The sequence below is a fragment of the Arachis ipaensis genome, chromosome B1, assembly GCF_059453495.1.
Source record: "Arachis ipaensis isolate K30076 ecotype BB chromosome B1, ASM5945349v1, whole genome shotgun sequence".
Classification (NCBI taxonomy): Eukaryota; Viridiplantae; Streptophyta; class Magnoliopsida; order Fabales; family Fabaceae; genus Arachis; species Arachis ipaensis.
Window position 1 is genome coordinate 148978271 of NC_142436.1, and position 24725 is coordinate 149002995.

General features: G+C 31.1%; 4 protein-coding genes across 5 annotated transcripts; 2 read left to right on the plus strand and 2 right to left on the minus strand.

Annotated features, from left to right (window-relative positions):
* Positions 1–1682: 1682 nt before the first annotated feature.
* On the plus strand, positions 1683–3784 carry LOC148578855 (protein FAR1-RELATED SEQUENCE 5-like). The gene is made up of 4 exons (XM_088503231.1): positions 1683–1760; positions 2167–2352; positions 3356–3443; positions 3528–3784. Exons 1-4 carry the CDS (start codon positions 1683–1685, stop codon positions 3782–3784), a joined length of 609 nt encoding a protein of 202 aa, XP_088359357.1.
* A 7715-nt stretch (positions 3785–11499) lies between these two features.
* LOC107640414 (putative glycosyltransferase At3g42180) lies at positions 11500–14513 on the minus strand. Its single transcript, XM_016343938.3, has 3 exons — positions 13896–14513; positions 12686–13049; positions 11500–12272 (listed from the first exon to the last, which is right to left on the minus strand). Exons 1-3 carry the CDS (start codon positions 14246–14248, stop codon positions 11607–11609), a joined length of 1383 nt encoding a protein of 460 aa, XP_016199424.1. The 5' UTR covers positions 14249–14513; the 3' UTR covers positions 11500–11606.
* A 2027-nt stretch (positions 14514–16540) lies between these two features.
* Positions 16541–19720, plus strand: LOC107640425 (formyltetrahydrofolate deformylase 1, mitochondrial). Of its 2 annotated transcripts, XM_016343950.3 has the most exons (8): positions 16541–16824; positions 17006–17118; positions 17434–17584; positions 17689–17762; positions 17854–18013; positions 18289–18387; positions 18518–18604; positions 19417–19720. In XM_016343950.3, the coding sequence occupies exons 1-8, from the start codon at positions 16696–16698 to the stop codon at positions 19561–19563; spliced, it is 960 nt and encodes a 319-aa protein (XP_016199436.1). In that variant the 5' UTR covers positions 16541–16695; the 3' UTR covers positions 19564–19720. The 2 variants fall into 2 exon arrangements, with proteins under 2 accessions (XP_016199436.1, XP_016199440.1); XM_016343954.3 differs by lacking the exon at positions 17006–17118 and having other exon boundaries at positions 16656–16824.
* Positions 19721–20882: 1162 nt separating this feature from the next.
* On the minus strand, positions 20883–23511 carry HHP1 (heptahelical transmembrane protein1). The gene is made up of 4 exons (XM_016343964.3): positions 23006–23511; positions 22847–22936; positions 21908–21965; positions 20883–21821 (listed from the first exon to the last, which is right to left on the minus strand). The coding sequence occupies exons 1-4, from the start codon at positions 23299–23301 to the stop codon at positions 21120–21122; spliced, it is 1146 nt and encodes a 381-aa protein (XP_016199450.1). The 5' UTR covers positions 23302–23511; the 3' UTR covers positions 20883–21119.
* Positions 23512–24725: the final 1214 nt, after the last annotated feature.

The window sequence follows — 24725 nt, forward strand, 5'->3', positions numbered from 1 at the left end:
TAAAATCTACATTTTTATAAATTTATAAATTCAAAAGTTAGACCAAAAAATAAATCATTTCTAAAAATTTATTATAAATTATTTTTTAACATATTAATATATAAAAAATTATTACCAAAATTTTTTATATTAAAAAAATTAATATAAAATATATCCATCCAAAATAGCATAGGAGAGCTATTTTGAAATTTTGATTCCATCAGTGGAATGATTCTTTAATTTAACGGCGCAAAAAATTAAAGCACTCAAATTGAAGTTGGAGTAAACATATCACATGATGATACAACAAAAGTTTGCATTAACTTTTTCTCACATCAAAGCTCCCAATAATAATTTTTAAATACTAATAAGTTAAAAAATTTTAAAAATTATTTATTTCTTTTTAAATTTATAAATTTGTAAAGATATAAATTTTTTAAAGTTAAACTAAAATATAAATTTAAGTTTTATTTTTATTTATTTTAATTTTTTAATATTTTATTTAAATATAAATGTAGAATATTTTTTTATTGATATTTATATTTTAAAATTAACAAAAAATAAATATATAATTAACTTAAAGAATAAAAAATTTTAATAATTTGTACGATTAATTCAATTTATTTAATTTACTATATATATATATACATTATATAGTAGTAATATGTTATATTAATAATGAATTGAATCAGATATATATGCTGTATTAATAATTGATTCGATATTTACATGTATTTAGTATAAATTGAGTTAAATTAATTCAATTTATATAGAGATATAAATAAAATAGACGTGTAATTAAATTATATTTAGAACATCTTTATAATTTTGAGCCTTATTTATTTGATTCGTATAAATGATTTTATGATTTACTAACTATTGTATATTGCAAACAAAATATATATAGATTTTGTATGTAATATACAATAGTTGGTTGACGTTTAGTTAAAGGTTAAAAAATATATTATAAAAAGTTATATTTTTAAAATATTATATATTTTTTTAAAAATATTATACATAAGTATTATAAAAAGATTATATATTTAGTGTTATAAATGATTGAAATTATTTTCAATATTCTCAATAATACGTAAAACTCTTTGACAAAAAATCATAATGATTGAGATAGAATAATAATTACATATCCTAATTTTTATTCTTTTGATAACATGAAAATATCAAATATCCACTTTTATAGACGAGAAATTTTCTATTTTAAGACAGAAAAATTTCCAAAATAAGATTTGTTTTAGTCATTTATTCCAAAATATACATTTTGCATTATCTTGTAGCCGACGTTTATCTTTGAAATATGGGGAAAATATCACTTTCAATATTATTTACCAATTTTGTTATTTGGAATTAATAAATTAGCAATGCTATATGAATAATAAAAATTAGAATTATTCTTCACTATACTCACTTATAGTTAAAACGCGCCTCTTCTGGCACGTCTGGTCCACGTGTTTCTTAACAATTTTTTTAATTAACGTGCGAATATATAATTTTCTTTTTTGAAAGGAGACTTTTTTCTTTTTCGAATTTCTTCTGCGTTTTCTTGTCTTCTCTCTACGATCTCTTTCGTGCCTTTTTCTCTGCGTTCTCCTTCGGCGTTTACGTACGTTTCTCTCTGCGTTCTCTTTGTTTGTTTTTCTCGATTTCTATTGTTTCTGAAATCAAACTATGAAATCGTTTTGAAGATAATGGATGATTCAACTTCAGATTGTGCTGAACCAGAGAGCGAAGTGGATTTTGAATTTGAATCCAATGAAGTTTCTGAGGTGTGGTTTAATTCCAGTTAATATTTTTGTTAGTAGTTTATGATTGTGGAGCTGAATAATGTTGCGAACCTTGCTTGTGAAATTTGCTATTTATTGTTTGAATTGAATGTAATATACTAGTTCTAATGAATTTTCTGCATTTTATATCAGCTTTTCGGGTGTAAATGAGAACTATTTGGGTGTACAGTGGAAAAGTTTGGGTGTATTGACAGGTTCTGACTTTCCATTTGACCGAGGGTGAGTTGTCTTATTGTTTTAGTTGAATTAGTTTAGTTTTTGTTTGATGATGATCCATGAATATGATTTTTGTTATTTTTTATGATGGTTTTATATTTGTATTTGCATTCTATAGTTTATGCTTGTTTTAATATGGTGTATTGTGAACTATTTTGGGTGTATTTTGCAGTTCTTCTATAATGTTGATGAGCAGTTTGTTTCCAAGGTTGGGATGACTTTTAACATCCTTGAAGATGCTGCAAAATTCTACAAGGATTATTCGAAAGCTGCAGGTTTTTCTACAAGAGTTCGGAGCATAAATAAGAAGGAAAACGAAATTAAGAATCAATTGATTACATGTAGCAAAGAGGAAAAATGGAAATCGAAAATATCTCTGACGGAGAAGAAAAACCCCTCAACAGGATTAAATTGTCCCACAAGAATTTATATACACATATTAAAGGACATCGGTATTTGAATCATTTCCAAGGTCGTGTTGCATCATTCACATCCTTGCTGTGCAAATCAAGCAGAGATGCTTAAACATGACAGGGAACTAAGCATGCCCGTGCATCGTACAATAGAGAATAACGAGGAAGCCAGAATCAGACTAAGCAAAACTTACCAATCATTTGTGGCAGCAGCCGGGGGTCACCGCGAGTTAAATTTTATAAAAAAAGATGTGAGAAATTACATCACGAGAGAAGTGCGAAATATTTTGGAACTAGAGGATGCAAAAGAATTCGAGAAATACTTATTAAGAATAAAAGAGAAGAATCAGAATTTCTTTTTCGAGTTCGAACTCAAGGACGATCAGTCAATTAATCTTGTTTTTTGGGTAGACGCAAGGAGCAGGGCTGCCTGTGAGTATTTCGGAGATGTTATTTCATTCGACACCACCTACAATACAAACAGGTAATATGCTATTCTGGTTTATGATGTTGAATTAATGTTGTTTTATAAATTTGCAGCAGAGGTGTATATTGGATGTTTTTGGGTGTAGACAGTGAATATTTGGGTGTATTTAACGATTTCAATTCTATTTTGTCGTAATCTGTTTCAGGTATAATCTGTTTTTTGGTTCTTTTGTTGGGGTAAATCACCACGGTCAGTCAACACTTATGGGATGCGCTTTGATGAAAAACGAAGATATTCAATCATTCAAATGGTTATTTGAATATTGGCTTCGTTGCATGGGAGGAAATACTCCGAAAGGGATTCTCACCGATCAATGTGCATCGATGCAAAGCGCTATCGAGACTTGTATGCCCACAACAATTCACGGTTGGTGTATTTGGCACATCATGAAGAAGATTCCAAGCAAATTAAACACCTACAAGAGACACCTAGAAATCGAACAAGACATGAGCCATGTTGTTTGGAACTCTCATACCGAAGAATCATTGGATAGGAATTGGAATGATTTTCTGATGAAGTATGGTCTTGTGGACAACAAGTGGCTTTCAGGTAATGTCTTTTAAAATCTACAACAGAGGTATAAATTGCATGTTTTTGGGTGTATTATAGTTCTAATTTAGGTATTTTTTGCAGAGTTTTATGAAGACCGTCATATATGGATTACAATTTATCTCGATCACTACTTCTGGGCCGGGATGAGAAGCACACAAAGGAGCGAGAGCATGCATGCCTTTTTTAACAAGTTCATTATGCGGAACAGCTCACTTATCCAATTCGTCAAACAATACGATAATTGCCTTGGAAGCAGGGAGCAAAGAGAGAGAAAATCGGATGCTGCAAATTTTCACACTACCATACCGTGTGCAACGAAATCCTCAATAGAAGCTTAGTTTCAACAGGTGTACACTCACCAGAAGTTTAGGAAAGTACAAGCACAATTTAAAGGGAAGGTGAATTGCATCACAAGGTCAACGAACACCGCTCTAGGCTATTCGGTATACAAAGTTGTAGAACAAGTTTCCAACTCAACATTCAACAGGTTTGTGGTTACATTCGACTCGGTAGCAGCCTAAGTGAAATGCCAATGCTTATTATTTGAGTCAAGAGGGATATTGTGTCGTCACGCCCTAAGCGTGTTAAGCTTTGAATGAGTAAACAAAGTGTCACCAAGATATATATTGGAATTATGGAGCCAGAACGTAAAGAGGAGACACACACACATCAAGAGCAGCCACGACGAGCCATTGTTGGAGCCAAGAAGCAAGATGTTTGACGAATTGGTATTTCGTTCGCAAAATATATGCGAATTTTTATCATAATCTGAAGAGCTCACTGACATTCTATACCGCGCCTATGATAACGTCGTGGTTGAGATGCAAGAACTGAAAGCCAAAAGGAAGGGGACGTGTTCGTTATCTCACGAAGATGCTAAATTGGAATTCGTTAACAGCTTCAAAGCCCTCCAAGGGTGAGAACAAGAGGACATCCCAAAAATAGTCTAGGTTCAAAGTTGGACAAACAAATTGCAAATGTCTCAAAGAAAAAGAAAACGAAAACTCTAAGCAAGGTAAAAGTGATGTTCTTTAAACAGGAGGTAATTGAGTTTATTTTTTTAAATATTTTTGTTAATATGTAAGTTTATTTTTTCCAGTAGAACATTTTTTATGGCACATCAGTTGTACAACCAAATTCCAGCCAATATCATAGACATGTTATGCATTATCAGTTCAGAGATCCAGCAGTAGGGGATATGTTTTTGGGTGTATAGTGACAGTATTTGGGTGTACCGATAAATTTTTAGGTGTATTTCTGCATTCTCTTGTTTTTGACATTTCCTTTTTTTATATTTTTTGAGATGCTGTTGTTTGTGTTGGAAATTAGTATCTTGTTTATATCTGTTTGTTTTAAATTTGCAATACATATATAATTCAATTCTTAAAGAGGTTAATAATTCAAGTTTCTGAATTCCCATAACTCTTGGTTGGTTTTTCCATGGAAATATGTAAGCACTCAATTTGGGTGTATTCTGGTTATTTTTGGGTGTATTATAAAAGTAATTCGGCGTATTAGTATGTTTGGTATTGTTTTCCTTGATTTTTTTGAACCTGTAATTAACAGCTTTTGAATACAGTACAGACAGTTTATTTAGGCAAAAAAAATTATAATAATATTGGATTAAATATTCACAAATTTTGCAAAAAAGTGTTCAAATTATTCCGAGACTACACAACACTCAAACTAATCACTATCAATACCATCTGAATCTATTTGACAACATGGACTCAACAACACTTCAGATGGCTTGGACAATCTTATTGTTTCACTTTCCTTAATGACTGTATCTCTGTCTTGATTCATCTCATGAAACAGAATCCACGAAACGTATTCAATTCTAAAGTGGTCCACCTCCGCCTACAGTTTAAAGAATATTCTTTTACTGAACTCTGTTAATTTATTAAAGTAATAGAGAGTTATATACTTTTAAACACAATTACCTGTGTCCAATTTTCTCAGTTATATTTTTCCTTTCTAATGTTTTAAGGCTCGATTATTTCAAGTTATTTCATTACATAAACTGCACAATCATAGCTGAAAACAAAAAAAAATAGCAAATTAAAATAGGACAACAAGAGAAAATACATAATTTTCAAAGAGAAAGATTTATACTCCATTTTTGGCCTGCAATGTTGATGTATGACAGTTCAATTTCATGATCGTCTTTCCTGAAGGTGCCCCCGGCATATACCCTCATTCTGGAAATCACATACCCCTAAAAACAAAAAACAAAATATAAGAAAAACTAAATTTAATACCTGATTACACTCAAAGTATCCTATAGTACACCTTATTTTGAACAAAAATACACCCAAATATTAAAATACAAATAACAGAATCAACTTACAACAAATTTATTAAGCTTCAATCTGTTTGGGGAGGGACACTTCTTGTGATACAGGTCAATGATACAAATTTTTTTCTTTCTAACATCAGCCAACCTTATCCAACAATGCTTCCCATTGCAAACAGGTGCAAATATCTGAAGTATGACCACATTGAACAGTGTTTTAGCTTAATTGGCACATAACGAACGAATTGTGATAAGAAGTTTTAGAAACGAAAACTTACATATGGATGGGATACCAATTCTTTCAGATCCAAAAAATGTATAAACATTTTATAGTCTTGAATGTCAAACGACTTCTTATTTTTTGCATGTAAGAAATCGCCGCCGTTATGATTTCCAATAGCCATGTTCTGCAGCATTTGTGTAACACCGAAAGAAATAGTTACTACATCCAATACGTTACATAAATATACCCAAAATTGAGTTCAATACACCTTACCACAATAGTAGGGAGAGACAGTAATTTTGTTCTTCAAATCTTCTAATATTTTGTTTGTTCAATGTCAGACACATACCTGTGACAATCTAGAAAAACAAAAAATCCAAATTAATTACATCAATTAACATACATTGTAGTCACATCTCATAATAAAATCATTAATCTTATTCTAATATTACCTCAATTTCGATATATGTACTAGCTTTTAGAGACGCGAAGTGAATTCTTGACAATCGCATTGGTTGTTAGGCATTGAGGATGCACATTAGCTCTCACTCATTAGTACCTCCATCCTCGTAGGTCTTTACATGTGTGGTCCAAAGGTAGCACTTTTCTTTCAGGTCAGCCGACAATTCCGTCCTCTTTGCAAGAGTTTCAAACTTTTCAAAAAATTGGTCGGCAGGCTGCTTTTTGAACAGGGACTTTTATCCTCTGCGAAATTCAATGCTGCCGCAACTCCAGTGTTTGCAGTTTCTCCACCAACTCCTCTAATTCTTTAATTAGTATTGGTGTCTCAAGACTTTTTCCCTTCTCAGATCCCGGTCGCCCCTCCTGAGTTAGCGTTTCTTCCTGACTCGAATAAGTGAAGCCAAGGCTGAATGATAGCGCCAAAAATTATTTTGGTACATAGGATGCCGTGTTGGCGATCATCATCAATGCAGCAGTGGCTTCAGGGGGTTGATTACTGCGTGTTGACAAATACGATACTATAAGAATAAGAATAGACAAATGATATCGAAAGAGAGTTATATTGTGTAGAACTTACATTTTAGAAGGAGCTGCTAGCATTGTAGGTGTGATTTCAGTAGGTTACTGGGGTTGTGGGGTGCTGCAGGGTTAGAGAAAAGGATTTAAATTATAAAAAAATTAATTACAGCTCAATTCATATGAGATACACCCAAATAAGAAAAAAATACACTCAAATAATAACCAAATACACCCGAATATTATTCCTTACCCCTTAATTGTTTCTTCGCTAATGTTCTTGCTCGGAGACTTTAGCGGGATGGTTCAATTTGCACAGGGCTTGCTGCTGTTGTCTGCGACAGAGGCATGCATACTTGAATCAGAACTCTAAACAAGACAAAAATAAAAAGTTAAAAAATTCCCTTAAAATAGATGATTAGAAGGTTGAAATTTAGTTGTAAAACTCACATATCAAGCGGTTCAGATTGTGAATATGTCTCCATCTGAACAATGATCATCTTCTATTGAGCTTGGTCACTAACTGATTCTTCTTCCAAGCCCAACCTGAAATCCACCAAAATAATGTAAAAATAAACCTAAAGTATTAAAAAAAACACAGGCTCTGTTTTTTGAGAACTTACGTAGTTGCAGATTTTTCTTTTTTTCCTGCCTTTTTTCTTAAATAAAACATTAAAGGGTTTTTTTTCTAAAAAAAATATATACAGAATTAGAAGTAGATGGTAACAAAAGAATTAAGCAAATGACATTAGAAACAGAAATTACATGCTATCCGCAGTTTGTTTACGCTGCTTTGATCCGTTTGTATTTGAAACACAGGATCATTTTCGCTTCCTAAGTTCACCTCTGGCATTCTAAGTATGGAATAAACATCATTCAATAAAAATACTATTTAATTAAATCAAGATCTCAAAATTCTATCAAATAAATGATCTTACGTTTTGAATGAATCATAGTGAGCTTCCGTCGATGGGAGCCCAGCTTCCTTCATCGTGGGAAAGCAAAAATAATTATCAGCAACAAAAAATCCCTTAAAGTTGGCAATATACACCCAAATTCAACATACTCTTGTATATCCTTTTCGTTGGTTTTTTTTTTCTTTTTTGATTCTCTGAAGAATTCTTCTATTTCTTCAGTTCTGACAGTACATGCAAAAGAATATGTTAATAATAAAATTTTGAAGATAAAGGGCAAGATAGCTTTACAACGTATCTTACACATCATAGGATTCAATTTGTTCTTCAGAAGACGAATCCTCAACAATATGCTTTCTTTTTTTGGATTACGTCCTGAAAATAAAAAAAAGTATGAATTAGACAAACACAACAAAATTGATGATAAAATACTCCCGAAAGCAGTGCATACTTTTTGGGTGGAGTCTGAATTTTTTCTTTGATTTTTGTTTTATTATTGATGACGATTCTTCGCTTCTGAAATTAAATGAGAAACACTATGGTAATACATCAAATTTCGATAATAAATAGAAAAGAAAGCAATGGAATGACAATTTGAGAATCTTACTCATCATCGGATTGACTTTCACTTTCTGAAGAGGAATCCTCCACAATCTGTTTCCTTTTTCTGGATACCATTCTAGAGAGCAAACAATCATTAGCAAAAAACACTCTAAAAATGACAAAATACACTAAAAAATATTACTTACTTTTTAGCGATCCTGGTGGGTTATTTCCTTGTTTTTGTTGGTTCCTCTGAGTCTTGTTCAAAGTCAGGCTCAGAGAAAAAAGTAAATTTACTCTCCGATAAATCACTCTCGGATGAACTTACCTTATTCTTTTTTGTCGTTTTCTTTTTTTCTTTCTATTCTTTCTCTTTCATTTTCTTCAATTTCTTTTTCACTTTCGCCTTCTTGACAATGCCCTGAAACAGTTGAAACGTTAGTTTACACCATCTACATAAATAAAATATACCCAAAGTAGAGAAAATATTATGTTCAGTTACCATATGGCCATCAATTTCTACTCTGATCCTCGCAACCAGTAGCTCCTTATTCCAATGGCTAACCCAGGGCAGTCCAGGGATTGCTTCTCCTTTCTTGTGTGTGTGTTTTGTTAGATGAAAATATACTATCATCAAGGCATAGAGGCAGCCATCAATCAATTTTTTCTTTTTCAAATGGTAATTCCTTATGCCTTTGATGATGAAATTAAGGACATGGCTGCCCCGGTTGCACTCTGTTATGTTGTTCAGTCGAAAAATTGGAGCTATGTGGCCAGGAGATACTTTGTTTATGGTAGTTGGCAACAAGAATTCCATTTGAATATAGAGGATGAAAATCCTCTTGAACATTATGCGATCTTGATCGTTGTCAACACCAATATTCATCATCTGATCGGTCAGATTCTTTAATGTTTTCCCCTGGAACCTTCTAAAAATTTATTTGTTCTCCTCATAAAGGTCTTTAAAAGTCACTTTTTCGGGAAATAGGTCTCCTATAAAAAAGAAAACCAATTACACTCCAAATTACTTGAAATACACTCAAATACCAGCCATATACACCTAAATTTGTTTCTTGATTGCATGAGATCAGAATAATATACTACAAAGAATAGATTACAAAAAATACAAGTATAAAGATTTTCTGTAATCAGTTACCTGATACATTGATACCAAGGGCAACTCCTATTTTTTTGGGTTTAATTTTCAACGAACTTTGCCTTTGTGTCCAATTTGTTTTTGTCCAAATTAAAGGAATTAGCCAACTCCTTCAACAGTTTGTGTGGCACATTCATCGGCGGGATGTGCATCAGACCACCAAATCCTAATTTCCAAACGATGGCCTTCTTTGCCTCACTTATTTTTTTAAACTTTTCATTCAATAGCCGCGTGGAGCATCTCAAATCTTTGGTTTGCTGTAAACAAAGCAAAATGGTTTGTTGTAAACAAAGCAAAATGAGAGTCATTTAAATAAGCTATATTTATACTAGGAAAAATTAACTTGGTCTACGAGATATATGTGTGTGTGTGTGCGCGCGCGCGTGCACGTGCGCGTGCGTGTGCGTGCGTGCGTGCTTATTATATTGTATTTTTTTCCACCTTCGCTCTTGCTTATATTGTATTTTTTTCCACCTTCGCTCTTGCTTGTCATTTTTACTGTAAGGAATAAAAAATATTGTTAATAGATAAAATACCAGCCAAATAACAGTCATATACACCCAAATATCATCCACATACACACAAATACCAGCAATATACACCCAAATAAATGCCAGATACACCCAAATAATAGCTCAAGCCCAAGTACAACAGCACCAGTTACACTACAAGCTCAAGCACAAGTACAACAGCACCAGTCAACCAAACATGCATACAATGACACTACAAGCTCAAGCACAAGTACAACAGCACCAGTTACACTTGAATACTCTTGATATATATACCAGACACATACACTTGTTTTTTTTTTTTTTTGGATTACATGATATTATATGAGTTCAAAATGATATTTAGGTCCAAAATGTCACTAGAAGCAGCAGTCACATTCGAATTTGATTGATATACACCAAAAAATCGGCCATATACACCTAAATATTAGTTCACTTTAAATATAGTACAAAATTTATATGTATACAAACTCACTTCAAAACATGCAAACATGCACAAAAACAGATAAAAAAATACGTTAAACCATTCACTAAAAGTACGTAAAATAGTATAACCGACTTGAACAGTTTCACTAGAAGAGTAATATCTACTGTAAACCAAGAATATATAATGAATCTACTTAATAAAAGAGAAATACGACGATATAATGCTTCGCCTTCGAAATCAGAAAGAGAAATCTGAAAAACCTAGAAGATTAGTGAAACAGTACCTTGAATAATATTTCTTCTTTCTTTTCGGTGTTTTTTTATGGCGATTTTGATGTTTGCTTGTTGATTTCGTCGAGTGTTGGCGAGGAGTTTGAAAGTTTCTTCAGAGTTTTCGAATGTGCCTTAAATCTCGACGGTTGTGGATTTGATCGAGGAAGAAGAAGAAGAGTCGTTCATAATGGTGAGTAGCGCGCTTTGAAAACGGTTGAGTAACGCGCGTGTTTAACACGCTTGAGTTGGGTGAGAGTAGTTTTTGTTGGGTTTTGCGCAACTTGTAAGACTTGTAAGCCAAAAAGACTTGTATGTGTAGCATAACTGTAAAAATTATTATTTTTGTCTAACATTTGGTCAATAATAATTTATACCCATATTTATAGAAGTTTTATACATAAAAAGTATATTATATTAACCAGAATTTTATATACATAAATTAATACAATTTACATTTAAAATTTAGATACATAAATTAATACAATTTATTTATTAAAAATAATTTATTATTTATGCTGATTAAACAATGACAAAAAAAATATTAAAAATTGCTTATCCAAGCATTTTTCTTGATAAATTTTCAAAACTAATAAGTAAAACATGTGGCAGTTACCACCTGTATCTCTTACCAATTATTTTTTATTATTTTTTTCTTTGAAAATGTATAACGTTTTCTCTTAAAATTTATATATACAGTAACTAAATATCAAAAGTATTTAAAATTAACATATTCAATACACATAAATATTCAATTATTATTATTTTTTGATTAATTTTTCAAAGACAACACCAAAAAAATATATATTTTAAAGAAAGAAAGAGACTATGTAGAAATCACCTTATTATGAAGTTACTAGCCGAAAATTTAGCCTTCTTAACCATATTGAGTGAAGTATCATATGAATCAAATCAAATGGCCTTGCAGGCCTATTTATCACAAAATGCTTTCTAACCCTCCTCACACTAAAATACAACTCCATATACTTATCCTGTGTTACATTTTGCAAAATAGTCTTAATTTCCGGTATTCTTCCAACTTCAATTTGCATGGAGAATTTATTCCAATTAAGGACATCACTGAAGGGCAGAGAGTAATTATCACAAATGATAACTGGGACACACCCTGCATAAATTGCTTCCACAACCCTAGGACTTGCAACTTCATATCCACTAGGGCACAAGCAAAACTTGCTTAGGCCCATCAACTTTGTGTAGTCTTGGCCCTTTTCAAGGTACTCATGGACTTGGACTTCTTTGTCCTTGTTCTTCCAACGCTTGAGCAGCCTTTTTCTAATGTAACCGTGCGCCCCACCTGCGAAAAAGGCTAGTATTGTCCTTTTAGCGGGGTGTTGGGCCGTGTTTGGTGGGCCTAGCTTTCCAACTGGCAGGTACACTTCCGGGATGGACACGTCTCTGTTGGGCAGAAAGCCTTCTGAGGTGTTGGCATTGCATAGTACCCTCATGAAGTTCTTGAAGAGTTGGGGATTCGCATATGAAATTCTGGGACCCTGTTCCATGAATTCAATTATATAAATATAGCAAACTTTTCGTTAAGTTGATAGTTAAAAATAATTAAATGAGTTAATTAATTTGACTAAATTTTTGTCTAACGCACTCTCAATTAGTTAATTGTATCTAAATTTTCACTTATAAATATAGTCTTAGTGTTAATTGAATAAAGTGTAATTACAAAAATTGAAAATTTATATGCAATTATTTTAAGGGGAAAACTCAGGTGAAGTCGATTTCATGTGAAGTTGATATTTAAGAGCCGTTAGATAAAAATTTAGTCAAATTATTTAACAACTCTCACGTATCAACTTTACGTGAAATCGATTGCATTTGAATTTCCACCTTATTTTGACGTGAAGATAATATTTAAGAACCGTACGAAGCTTTTCCATAAAAGGAAGATACGCACCCAATCATGGCATGAGATGAGAAAGTGGTCAGCACCTGTGCTTCTGTTCCAAAAAGGGTACTTGGTTGCAATAACAGCAATGTAATCCTCCACCAGACGCTGTAGCCGCTCAGGGTCATAGTCATATCTCGACCTTCTTGGCTTGTAAACATACCGAATCACCTTTGATATGCTCAACGGAATTAAGAACACATGGGCATGTTCTGGATTGTTAGCAATGAAGTTGCCCTTCTTGTTCTCTATTTCATCAATGAATTGTCCCTCAATCGCGTATTTGTTGTTAACAGGTCCATCATGCACCAATGGTTGTTCTCCTTCCTTGTACACCCACACTTTGAACCTCTTCTTCATCTCATTCTGACTCCTGTTCCATTCTTACATTACATTAGTTATGTGATTATACCAACACAGTTGATAGTCAAATAGTTATGTTGTGTACATAAAAAAATCAAGGTTTAATTATTTTGCTGATGTCTATAATTTTACAAAATTTTCAATTAAATCCTATATTTTTTTTTTAATTGAGTTCTTGCACCATTTTTTTTTTAATTGAGTCTTTATATTTTTTTCCTTTTTATTTAGGTTTCTGTACCAATTCTTTTTTTTAGTTGGATCCCTATAAAATTAAGCCAATTACTACTAAGAGGAACTTAGGCCTAATTTGGGTAAACAATTTAATTAAATTACTTTTGAAGAAATAGCTTAAAAAATAAATGCTTATATTAAAAGTAGCTTATTAAAAAGTTATTTTCTGTTTGGTTTTTTAGTTCTAAAAGTACTTATTTTAAAAGAAAAATAATAAAAAGATTTTTATTATGAGAGAAGCCATTTTTTTAACTTCTCCTTAAGCATCAAAGTAGCTTTTTAGAAAGTTACAATTTTGTTTTGAAAATTGTACCAAACATTAATACTACACCTTTTTATAAGTTAAAAGTTAAAAAAAGTCACTTATAAACATATCCAAACGGGCCTTAATTGAAAAAAAAAATTTGGTGCAGGGACCCAATTAAAAAGAAAAAAAGTATAGGGACCTAATTAAAAATTTCACCAAACTATAAAGATTAATTAAACCAAAAATCAACCACTAAATCTGACATTTGTATAGAATATATATTAAGATACAAATTACACGTGGGTGTACACTTTTGTTTAACCATTTATGGGTATGCAAAGAGAAGTTAAAACAGATAAAAAATAGTATGCAACTTACCGGTGAAAAGCGTGAGGATTCAAGTAAATGGATCCTTTTGGTTTTGTGTGGTTGCTGGACCTAATAGCTTCAAGAATGGAGGCTCGTGCCCGTGCCAAACCACCTTCAATTCTCTCCAAACTAGTGATCCTTGTATGAACTAGTGAATCATTATTTGCAGCGGTGCAGAGAAGTTCTTTTAGATGTTGGTTGCCTCTGGTAATAGAAGGTGGGAAGGGAGAATCTGAGTGAATTCTATGAATCATACGGTGTCGTTCTTCATTTGAGGGAGTGAAGAAAACAAGGGAGAAATTGAGGAGTAACACTAACAACAACAACAAACATATTTGGGATTTCAATCCTTTCAATTTCATTGCTTTCCTTCACTCTGCCACTCATATCACATGCCTTAGCCTCTTTCATTTTGTTTATTAATTAGTGATTGATTGGTTGGTTACAACATCACATCAGACAAAAGAAACCGTAATATATATAACCTTATCTTATCTCAATAAAGATAAAGATCTAATCAACATTTTTTATATTTGTCTTAAATTAATATTGGCAAACTTTTCATTTTATTTTTACTAGTGATTCCACTTTTCATATTTCTAATGAAATAAATCAGTTTGTGACAATTGAAATAGAAGCAAACAAAGTAACGAATAAATACGGTGGCATCAGCCATGGGCCACCAAAGCTATGTGGTCATGTGAACTTGTCCTCCTCTTGTATTTATTTCTTACAAGAATTTACTAAGTTTGGGAAAAGACAAGCTTCGATTAAGAAACGCCAACCAATTCATGCTTATTGTGCCAGGTAGCAAGTAGGAAAGACCCTATTATTTATTGAAACTTTTCACGAACTTGGACATGCTTATCAAGGCTATGAATAATTGACTTCAATAAGCCCACACCTTCAACCTCTTCACCATCTCCATGTGCCTCTTATATATATTTATCAAAAATACTATTTGTATATTAAAATCAGTCACCAAAATTAATTATCAATATATTTATGTATAGATATATGTATAGTTTAATTTATTTTTGATGGTTAATTTTAGTGTACACATAGTATAGTTCAAATTATGACATCCTACGTATTCCTTGCTCCCTTAGATAAGTAGTGTAGTGACATTTATTTGAATAATGTGGATAAATGTTGAAACTTTTGACTCTGCATTAGAAGAGTTAAGTATTTCATTCTGTTGCAATTACTTATTGATTGTGCCTTTTTTCTTTGATTCATGAATTAAGAGTAGTTACTCATATTTGTTAATTGTTATGACTTATGAGACTTCTTATGAATCAATATATCCTAGTTATATACAATGCATCAGCTTGTGAATCTTTTCAAATAATTTTTTTTTTATTTGGCCCCTTTTTTATCAGCTTTGTTTTTTTTTAATTGTATGCTCTCTTCAAAGTGTTTTTTTTCCTCACAAATTTAAATATTAGTGTAAGTTGATTTTAATTTCAAATTAAAAAATATTATACTATTATTTACTATTATAATTCATGGCAACAGATAAATGAAAAAAGAATTGAATTTTACTAATAGTGAAATTTAAATTTATATTAGAGATATACACTATATATAGGATAATAATTATAAAAAAACTAATATAATATTATGATAACTAACAACAGAAAATACTCACATCTATCTCTAATTAAGTAACTAATATCTCTAGAATAAATGTACTCTAATTGGTTGGTAATTAAATGATCGGACTAATATTTTAGTTTACATAATATTTTGGCTTAGAAGAAGCTTAAATTTGCCTATAATCATTGGCATCTAAACGCATTGTTCAAAACTTAAAGTTTTTACCATATATAATGGTTATTATGTACAAAAATTGTGTTCAAATATGAATTATTAATAAGTATTATTTATTATAAAATAACTAAATAAATAAATAAATAAGAGGTAACAAACATAAAATAAAATATAAAGAAATGGAAAGAAGTATTGCAACATAAAGAGAGAGATAATTGTTTATTGCTTTTGTGTGTATATTCCTTTTGTCTCAGTACATGTATTTATAGGCACACAAGAGGTAGTATATGCAACTCTCATTAAACTCTCATTAAACTCATCTCTCTTGAGAATGTGAGCCGTCCATATTAAATGATGGTCATCAACCTCATTTGATCTTATCACAACATTATTCACCCCAATAAAAAATATCTTCTATTTTACCAAAAAAATGTTCTATTGATATTTTGAAAAAAAAAAATAACTAAATTATTTTATTATTTAAATATAACAAGTTAGATACAATTTTAAAATTGTATTACTTAGAATACTTTTTCTTTTTAAATCTTTAAATGATTGATAGTTAATACTTTTATCTAATAATTTATTAATTTGTAAACAAAAATAATTTCAATAGTTAATTTTACCTTTACATGATAATAAATTTATCTATTTATTTTTTTATAAATTTAGTTAAATATACTCCAAAAATTACCAATTGAAAAAAAAATATTAAAAAATTACAAATTAATATTAACTAAGATATTAAAAAATATAAATTACTTTAAATTTTATATATTAATTTTTTAACTAAATTAAACATCAATAAAATAAAATAAATTAACTCTTCTGAAAAATATATATTATTTTTTTAAATAAATTATACATAAATTTTACAAAGTAAATTAAGTATACTAATACGGCACTTAAACTAGTAATTGTGGAAGATAGATAGGGAGAATACAGGAACGAAAAATAAGGAGCGCGAGTGGTGGGTGACTGGTGAGAGCATCAAAGTTAGTTGGTGGTTCAAACTGATTCTTACGGTACAGAGAGAATGAGCGTGGTGCGACGAGTGTGTTCGATGTTCCCCCAAGTTGTTGGATTCAGTAAGAGGAACATCTCCTTTAAAACCTTGGATCCTCCAACACCACTCGCCCATGGAATCCACGTCTTCTATTGTCCTGTAAGTCGTTCAGGGAACCAAGTCATTTGTAATTTCATATACAACACCCACCACCCGTTTGTAGAAATGCTCCAGTAGATTTGCTTAGGTGGGCTTTGAACCTGGGATGATTTAGTTTTTGGGTGTGTTCTTGTGTGCCTCCTGCTTTTGAATTGGGTTTTTGTACATTCATTTTCAATAGGATGCTGTCGGAATTGTAGCTAAGCTTTCTGATTGCATTGCATCTAGAGGTGGAAACATCTTGACCGCCGATGTTTTTGTACCTGAAAATAAACAAGTCTTCTACTCTAGAAGGTACTTGTCTTGTCTCATTCATTCACATTCATCTTGTTTCTTGGTTACTAGTATTAACATGAGTACTTCTTTGAATTGTATATGAAACTTGTCTTGAAACTTGGAAGTACTCAAGATTTTGATTTACTAATGAAATTCGTTGGATTGCTAATAAGCAATAATATTAAGTTTAATAAGGTCTTGTGAATAGGGATCTCATTATTTTCTCCTTCTTCTTTTTTTGCTCTTAAATGTGCTGACTTTTAAGTTTTTTTTTATTGCTGGAGTACTTTTATTCTGACTTCACCTTGCATAAACTTATGTTGAACATTATAGTGATTTTGTTTTTGATCCTGCTAAATGGCCACGGGCGCAAATGGAGGAGGATTTCCTAAAGCTATCACAAACATTCAACGCAATGCGATCAGTTGTGAGGGTGCCGGCTCTGGATCCTAAATATAAGATAGCTGTTCTGGCTTCAAAGCAGGTATACGTTTCTACTATGGCTTTTCATTCATTATCTTGCATTTCAGAAAATGAAAAGGATTTCATATTCTGTTAGACATAAATATTGATTTTTTTTTGCTGCAGGATCATTGTCTAGTTGATTTGTTACACGGATGGCAAGATGGACGACTTCCTGTAGATATAACCTGTGTAATTAGGTGAAATTCTAGCATTGACATCACCAAATTGATTTATGCTTCATTTAATTATTTATTAATTTTTAAGTATTCTTTGTGATGTGTTAAACAGTAACCATCATAGAGCTTCAAACACCCATGTGATTCGTTTTCTTGAAAGGCATGGCATTCCTTATCATTGTTTAAGTACAACAAAGGAAGATAAAAGAGAAAGGGAGATATTGGAGTTGGTTCAAAATACTAATTTTTTAATACTTGCAAGATATATGCAGGTAATAACTTATTGAAATTCTTTTTTCTTTTCTTTTTTCCTCACCATGTTTGTAATGCCGAAAACAATGTGTTTATGGTTTTGGAAGAACTTGCTCTTCTATGCTTCTTCAACTTATAGGTATTCACAGAATTTATTATTTATAATCTATTGTATATAAATTCTAGGTGCTAATATCCGAGAGTATTGAAATATCAAAACTTAGCATAAAGTAAAGAGAAACTTTAGTTTTCCTTCTCCCTTCAAGAATTCAATAACATTGATTTATTTGCACAGGTATTATCCAGAAACTTCTTAAGGAGCTATGGTAATGATGTAATTAACATTCACCATGGTCTTTTGCCATCATTCAAGGGTGGTCATCCATCAAAACAGGTTGATCTTCTTAGATTTCTATGTTACAGGATTACATATTTGCCGCTTCTACTTCAAAATGTTATGTAAATTTTTTGTGGTGGCTTCCTAAATATGTATACAAATTTAATATGCCAGATTATTTTGGCAGGCCTTTGAAGCAGGTGTTAAATTAATAGGTGCAACAAGTCACTTTGTGACAGAAGAACTTGATGAAGGACCTATAATTGAACAAATGGTAAATGCATGCTTTTTCATGCTCTTCTTTTAATTTTATTTTATCATTTGTTTGCTTCTTTAGGTGAATGATAATGTTGATTTGAATTGATTATATAAATGATCATAAATTTTTATACTGTAAATTCTGTTGTTTCTGGCTTTTATTTTGCAATTTACTTGGCAAAAGTAATTTCCGCATCTGCCTTATGATTATCAACAGATTATGAAACCCTTGACTAATAGGGTGAACACAACATATGTACAGTTGGCATTATATATGTTCCATTCAAGTCCATCTTTTCCACTTTAGTTTTAGACTTTTTTGTTGTGCCTATACTTCAACATGTTCATTTTGGATATTATTTGTTGAAAAAGTAACATATTTGTAAGATTTTTGTTTTCTTACCACAAGTATTCTTTCAAGTGTTCTTAATCATTTTCTGGTGTTTCTAGTTTTGAATAAGGACCATTGCATTTACCATGTTAAGATTAATTGGAGAAGTTCTCAGTCCATTGACAAAACAGAAGTAGATACCGATGCAAAAGAATTTGTTTAATTCCTTATTTAGCTCTTTGCCTCCGCTCTTTAAAATTCTTAAGCTTTCATTTCAGCTATAACCATCCATGTTTCTCGTATATGTCTCAGTGCACAGTTTGTTTGAGTGTTTACAAATGGAAAACCGAAAAGATATATGTAGATCTAGATTCATAGTTGCTATCCTAATTCGCTAAATTAAGCATGCAGAAATTGCGAAGGTGTGAGATATCTGTACTTAGTCAAGAGCCTCGACTCAAATGTAGCTTGATGCTTGAATTTTGGTTTGGTTACAGGTCGAGAGAGTTTCTCACAGAGATAACTTGCAGATCTTTGTGCAGAAATCAGAGAACCTCGAGAAACAATGCCTTCGCAGCGCTATAAGATCGTATTGTGAGCTTCGCGTATTACCTTATGAAGAAAAGAAGACCGTCGTGTTCTGAATGAAAATAGCAAATGCAGATTATAATGCACCAAAAGAGTTGTGGCTGCATTTGCCTATTGTTTACTTGTAAAGTTTACAATATATACCCACTTTGACTGCAACTTGCAAGAAAGTGAAATATAGAAAATAAGAAAAAAAAAAGGGATCTTGATTCATTTGGTGAATGCAGCAAATTAATTTTAGTGGAATAACAATGGTTAAAAGGAAAAATAGAAGATCCTTGGACGGTGATAATGTGAATAGGAGAATTAAGAGAAAGTAGATCTTGTTGAGCTCTTTGGTTTTATAATAACGAATTGATAAATTGGTCACAAATAGTTTTTTTTTTTTTTTGGATGTGTTGTTTACTAATGATTTTGCAATTCTGGTCTATTTATCTTAACAAGTGAATCTTTCTATGACTTATATTTAAATAAATATTGATCGACCAGAAAGAAATGTATATTTAATTCTCTTTTAAGCTTTTTTATTGCAAAATATCATTAAATAGTTACATATAAAGAATACAATTAATAAAGACTATCTCTTATTTGTCTCATCAAAATTTAAAGAGTAAACTATCAAAAATACACTTAAATTATCTTGATGCTGACAAAAATGTCTTCAAATTTTGTATAATTTTGTAAATACTTTAAATTGAGTTATTTCTTTGTAAGGAAGTTTAAGTTTGCCTATAATTATATACATCTAAATGTCATTGTTCAAAACTTAAAATTTTTACCAGAGATGTACCCTATTATGTACAAAATTGTGTTCATATATGAATTATTAATAAATATTATTATTCACCCCAATAAAAAAGTATGTCCGATTGATATTTTAAAAGAAATATAACTAAATTATTTTATTGTTTAAGTATAACAAGCTAGATATAATTTTAAAATTGTATTAATTAGAGTATTTTTTTCTTGTTAAATCTTTAAATGATTGATAGTTAACACCTTTTACATAATAATCTATTAATTTATAAAGAGAAATAATTTCAATAGTTAATTTCACCTTTACATGATAATAAATTTATCTATTTAATTTTTTTTATAAATTTAGTTAAAATGTACTTCAAAAGTTACTAATTAAAAAAATTATTAAAAAATACAAATTAATATTAACTAAGATACTAAAAAATATAAACTACTTTAAATTTTATATATTGATTTTTTTTAGCCATATGAAAAGAACACCTTTGTCAAAATTTGCAAAACAGAAAACAAACATTCTGAACATTGTATAGAAAAAAAAAAGAACAATCTATGTATGCTGTCATTCAAATACAATCATACAGTGACTAACAAATTGAATAAAAAATGGAATAACATATGGCACCAAACTGAGACAGACATTGAGTACAAGTATTAATGTTTCAATGAACAGCTTCTAATTATCTCACAGTTGCTTGAAAACTGAAGACATTGCTCCTTATATATCCAGAGTAACCTGTTCAACTATAAGTTAACAACATTTCTCATAGCTAAACAAGAAACTACCTTAAAAATAATAACCAATTTTATGCTGCATATTTATATTTATATGGCACATATAACATAATATGTATCATTATTGAGCCATGCCAGTGCCATTGTCACACCCAAAATTGTCACGCCAATCAAGCATCTTAAGGGTGGCTGCATAATGTGCTAATGCTCCAACTATCACCAGAACATGGAAAATTTGGTGGCTGTGTCCTGCAATGTCAAACCACCCCGGTTTCCACCTTTCCGGGACCCGAGTCACATAGAACAATGTCCCTATAAGGTAAGACAAGGCCATGGTACATTCATATGCTAAGGTAACATTGCGCCTAGGATTCCCCCAGTTGACAATTGAAGCATGAATTGCAGGCACAATTCCAAATAGTCCCATGGAGCAGAACAACATTGCCCTGAATCCACGGTATTTTCCGGTCGAAAGGGTTGGCGAAAGCAACGTTGCGATGGTGAATAACCCCATTGCAGTGATCCCAGCAAGGTAGAGGAGTTGCCAGTGAGGCTGACATAGGAAAACATAGTAAATCTGAGGGAAGAATGAGGTTATGATCATCACTGTGATGCCAACATAGTCAATTCTCAAAAGGAACAGATTTAAGGAATGGGAGTGGCATGAGAAGAGGTGGCATATGCTGCTGGAGAGAAGACAGAACATGGAACCACACAAGAAAACATAGAATGGCCACCTTGCTGCAATAACTAAATCTAAGGACTTTGGCTCCATTTTCATAGGTGCTTGCTGTTTCAAATCAAACAGTATTGTTGTTGTTCCCTGAAAATATATACATATATAATTCGGACATTAGGAACTATTCCCTTAATATCTTATATCATAAATACAATTGTAAGGTCACTTACCAGGAACAAATCTTTGAAGCTTTGGGAAACATTCTTTTCCGCACTTGAAGAGAATGACCTACAGAGATGATATCATGATAAGGAAATTTAGCTGGAAATTAATATAAAAAAAAAACTACTATATATATATGTATATATATGTATAGATAGCTAGGTAGTTCACCTAATATATAAAAATCATGGTCTACATTACATTAATCTATGTCACGTAATGAAAGATGGACAAAAGCAATTTGCTGTTCAATTGCTTCAACTGCAGGTTGCATATATAAACTTTAATTTGGCAAGTGTGTTAATTGGACGGGTTGTGGTCCTTCAATTTAGAAACTCAAAATTTCCAGCGTCTTTATGATGAATGGGATCTTACACGATACCATATTATTAATGATATAATTCCCGGATCGAGTTGCAAAACTGATAAGACCTTAAGAATTGAATATAAAGGTGGTATAACGTTATACAAAGAAAGAAAGTAAGTCATCCTTCAAAGATATAAGAAAGAACTTCCATTCAAATTAACCCCTAAGGCCTAATTCCTAAACCCCCTATTTCCTTGACATGATTACAAACAAGTTTGGTAACAAAAGGAAATAAAAAACATACTAATTTTAAAAATGGACATGGATGTGCCGGAAAAGGTAAAAAAACGTTAAGACACGGTAAACACTTAATCAGTGTTTTAAGTTTTCAATCAAACTTCATAAAAGTATATGAGAAATGCTAGGAGGCCAGCAATTTTAGTATTTTGTAACCATCAATTGGCTATCAATAATATTTTTAATGGTGTGAGATTACATCTAATGGTAAAAAATCACTCACTTTTGTTGTTTTGATGATTAAGTGTTGGCCAGAAAACACGAAAGTTGCTGCCCCTTAGACTTTTCCAAAGTATATTTGAAAAAAAAATTAGATTTGGATAAGCATGTTGTAAGGAATTACCTGGAAAATAGGCCTAAGAGATCGACGACACCAGGCTTCATCAAATTGGCGAGAGTCAATCCCAGAAAGAGAAGAAACCCAAGCAAATGCCTAATTAAATCGATGAGTGAGTTTAATTTGTAAAATAAAAATAAAGAAATGAAAGAGAATTGTGCTTACGTCCAAACATTCAAAGTCTCGTTATGCCAACGGAAAACGCTGAAGAGAGCTTGTTTGAGAGGCCAATTGGCTCTGTAATAACGCAGAATGTATTCGTTATCCTTCATATATTCTGGAAGCTCCCAGAAACACAAGAGAGGGTACCGTTTCCTTTCATGTCGCAACATCTTCTTCTTCTTCTTGTTGGAGTAACTCAGTAATGTTTGATCTTTGCCTTTATTATTATTATTATTATTATGATTCCGCTTCTTCACTAGCTGGCCTTCTTTTCTGATCTCAGCATCACTATAGTTCATGTTAGTTCTTCTCCTTTTTCTTGTGTTTGTGGTTCCACTTTCCACTTTGTGAATTCTGATCGTAATAAGTAATATTAATGTTGTTGCAATGTGTTGATGCGTGTGTGGCTAATTGGCGATGGAGTAATGGAGGCCTGGCTTCTTCACAACTGCACCCAACTGCAGCATTAAATAAACCAGTCTCAGTCTCACTCTCTCTCCGGAAGCTTTGCCTCTATTCTGTGGGGTTTGTTAACTTAAATCATTAGCCGCACTCTTTTATTTCCATTCATATATATATATCATAGCTGGAATAATTTATATATGTATTTAATCTTGATGCTGCAAAATAATTTTATATGTGCATTCAATTATGTGATATCATCAGTAAAAATAATTATCTTTTACATTACTTACGCAAATAAAGTACAATTTTCATTGTATCAAAATTAAACTCTTTATATATATCATACTTAGCTAAGCTACCTTTAATTTAATTTGCCTCCCTCTATTTGTTTCCATGTGCTCAAATTGTCCAAATATCTAATATTTGAAACTTAGGTCACTTGTGTTATATTATATCTACATGCATCTACCGATCTCTTCGTCAAGTGTAGGGACATCTATAATATGGGAGATACTCAGATGAAAATATTTAAATTTTTTTTTAAATATTTTTTATTAATTAAAATTTAATATATATAATCGATTAAAAATGTGTTATTTTTATTAAAATTAGATCAAACAAATTAATGTGGCCGAAAAATTGATAAACCAAACGTTGAAATTAATCTAAATTAATATTCTTTTTATAGAAAATGACTACAATAATTCTATTATAGAAAATAAATAAAATATTTTTATTATATATATATAATTTTTAATTTTAAAAACTCCAAATTCTAATTCTATGTACAGAAAAAAAAATATTAGAATTTAAAATTTTCAAAATATATATATAAAATAATAAAAGCATTTTAGTTATTTTTTATAATAAATATATTATAGTTATTTTTTATAAAAAATATTAATTTAGACCGATTTAAAGTATAATTTATTAATTTTTTGGCCAAATCAATTTATTTGATCTAATTTTGATAAAAAATAATATGTATTAAATTTTAATTACTTAAAAACATCTTAAAAAAAAAAGACGTTTTAAACATCTTTATCTAAGTTGCTCTTCTATAATATATATCTATATATTTTCATTTTTTCTTTTCTAGTTAAACAATGTTTCTTATTGAAGTTATATATATCCTAAATTTTGACTTCCAAATATTACTAGTTTCTTTCAGATTTGGCACTGTTGGTTAATTTTCCCTGAACGATTATTAATTATTGAAGAATAAACCCGTATATTCTTTCCTCATAGAGAGGAGTAAAGGAAGAAAAAAGCATGGTGGACCACCTGCTAGCCAGCTACTAATTATATATTTATAACA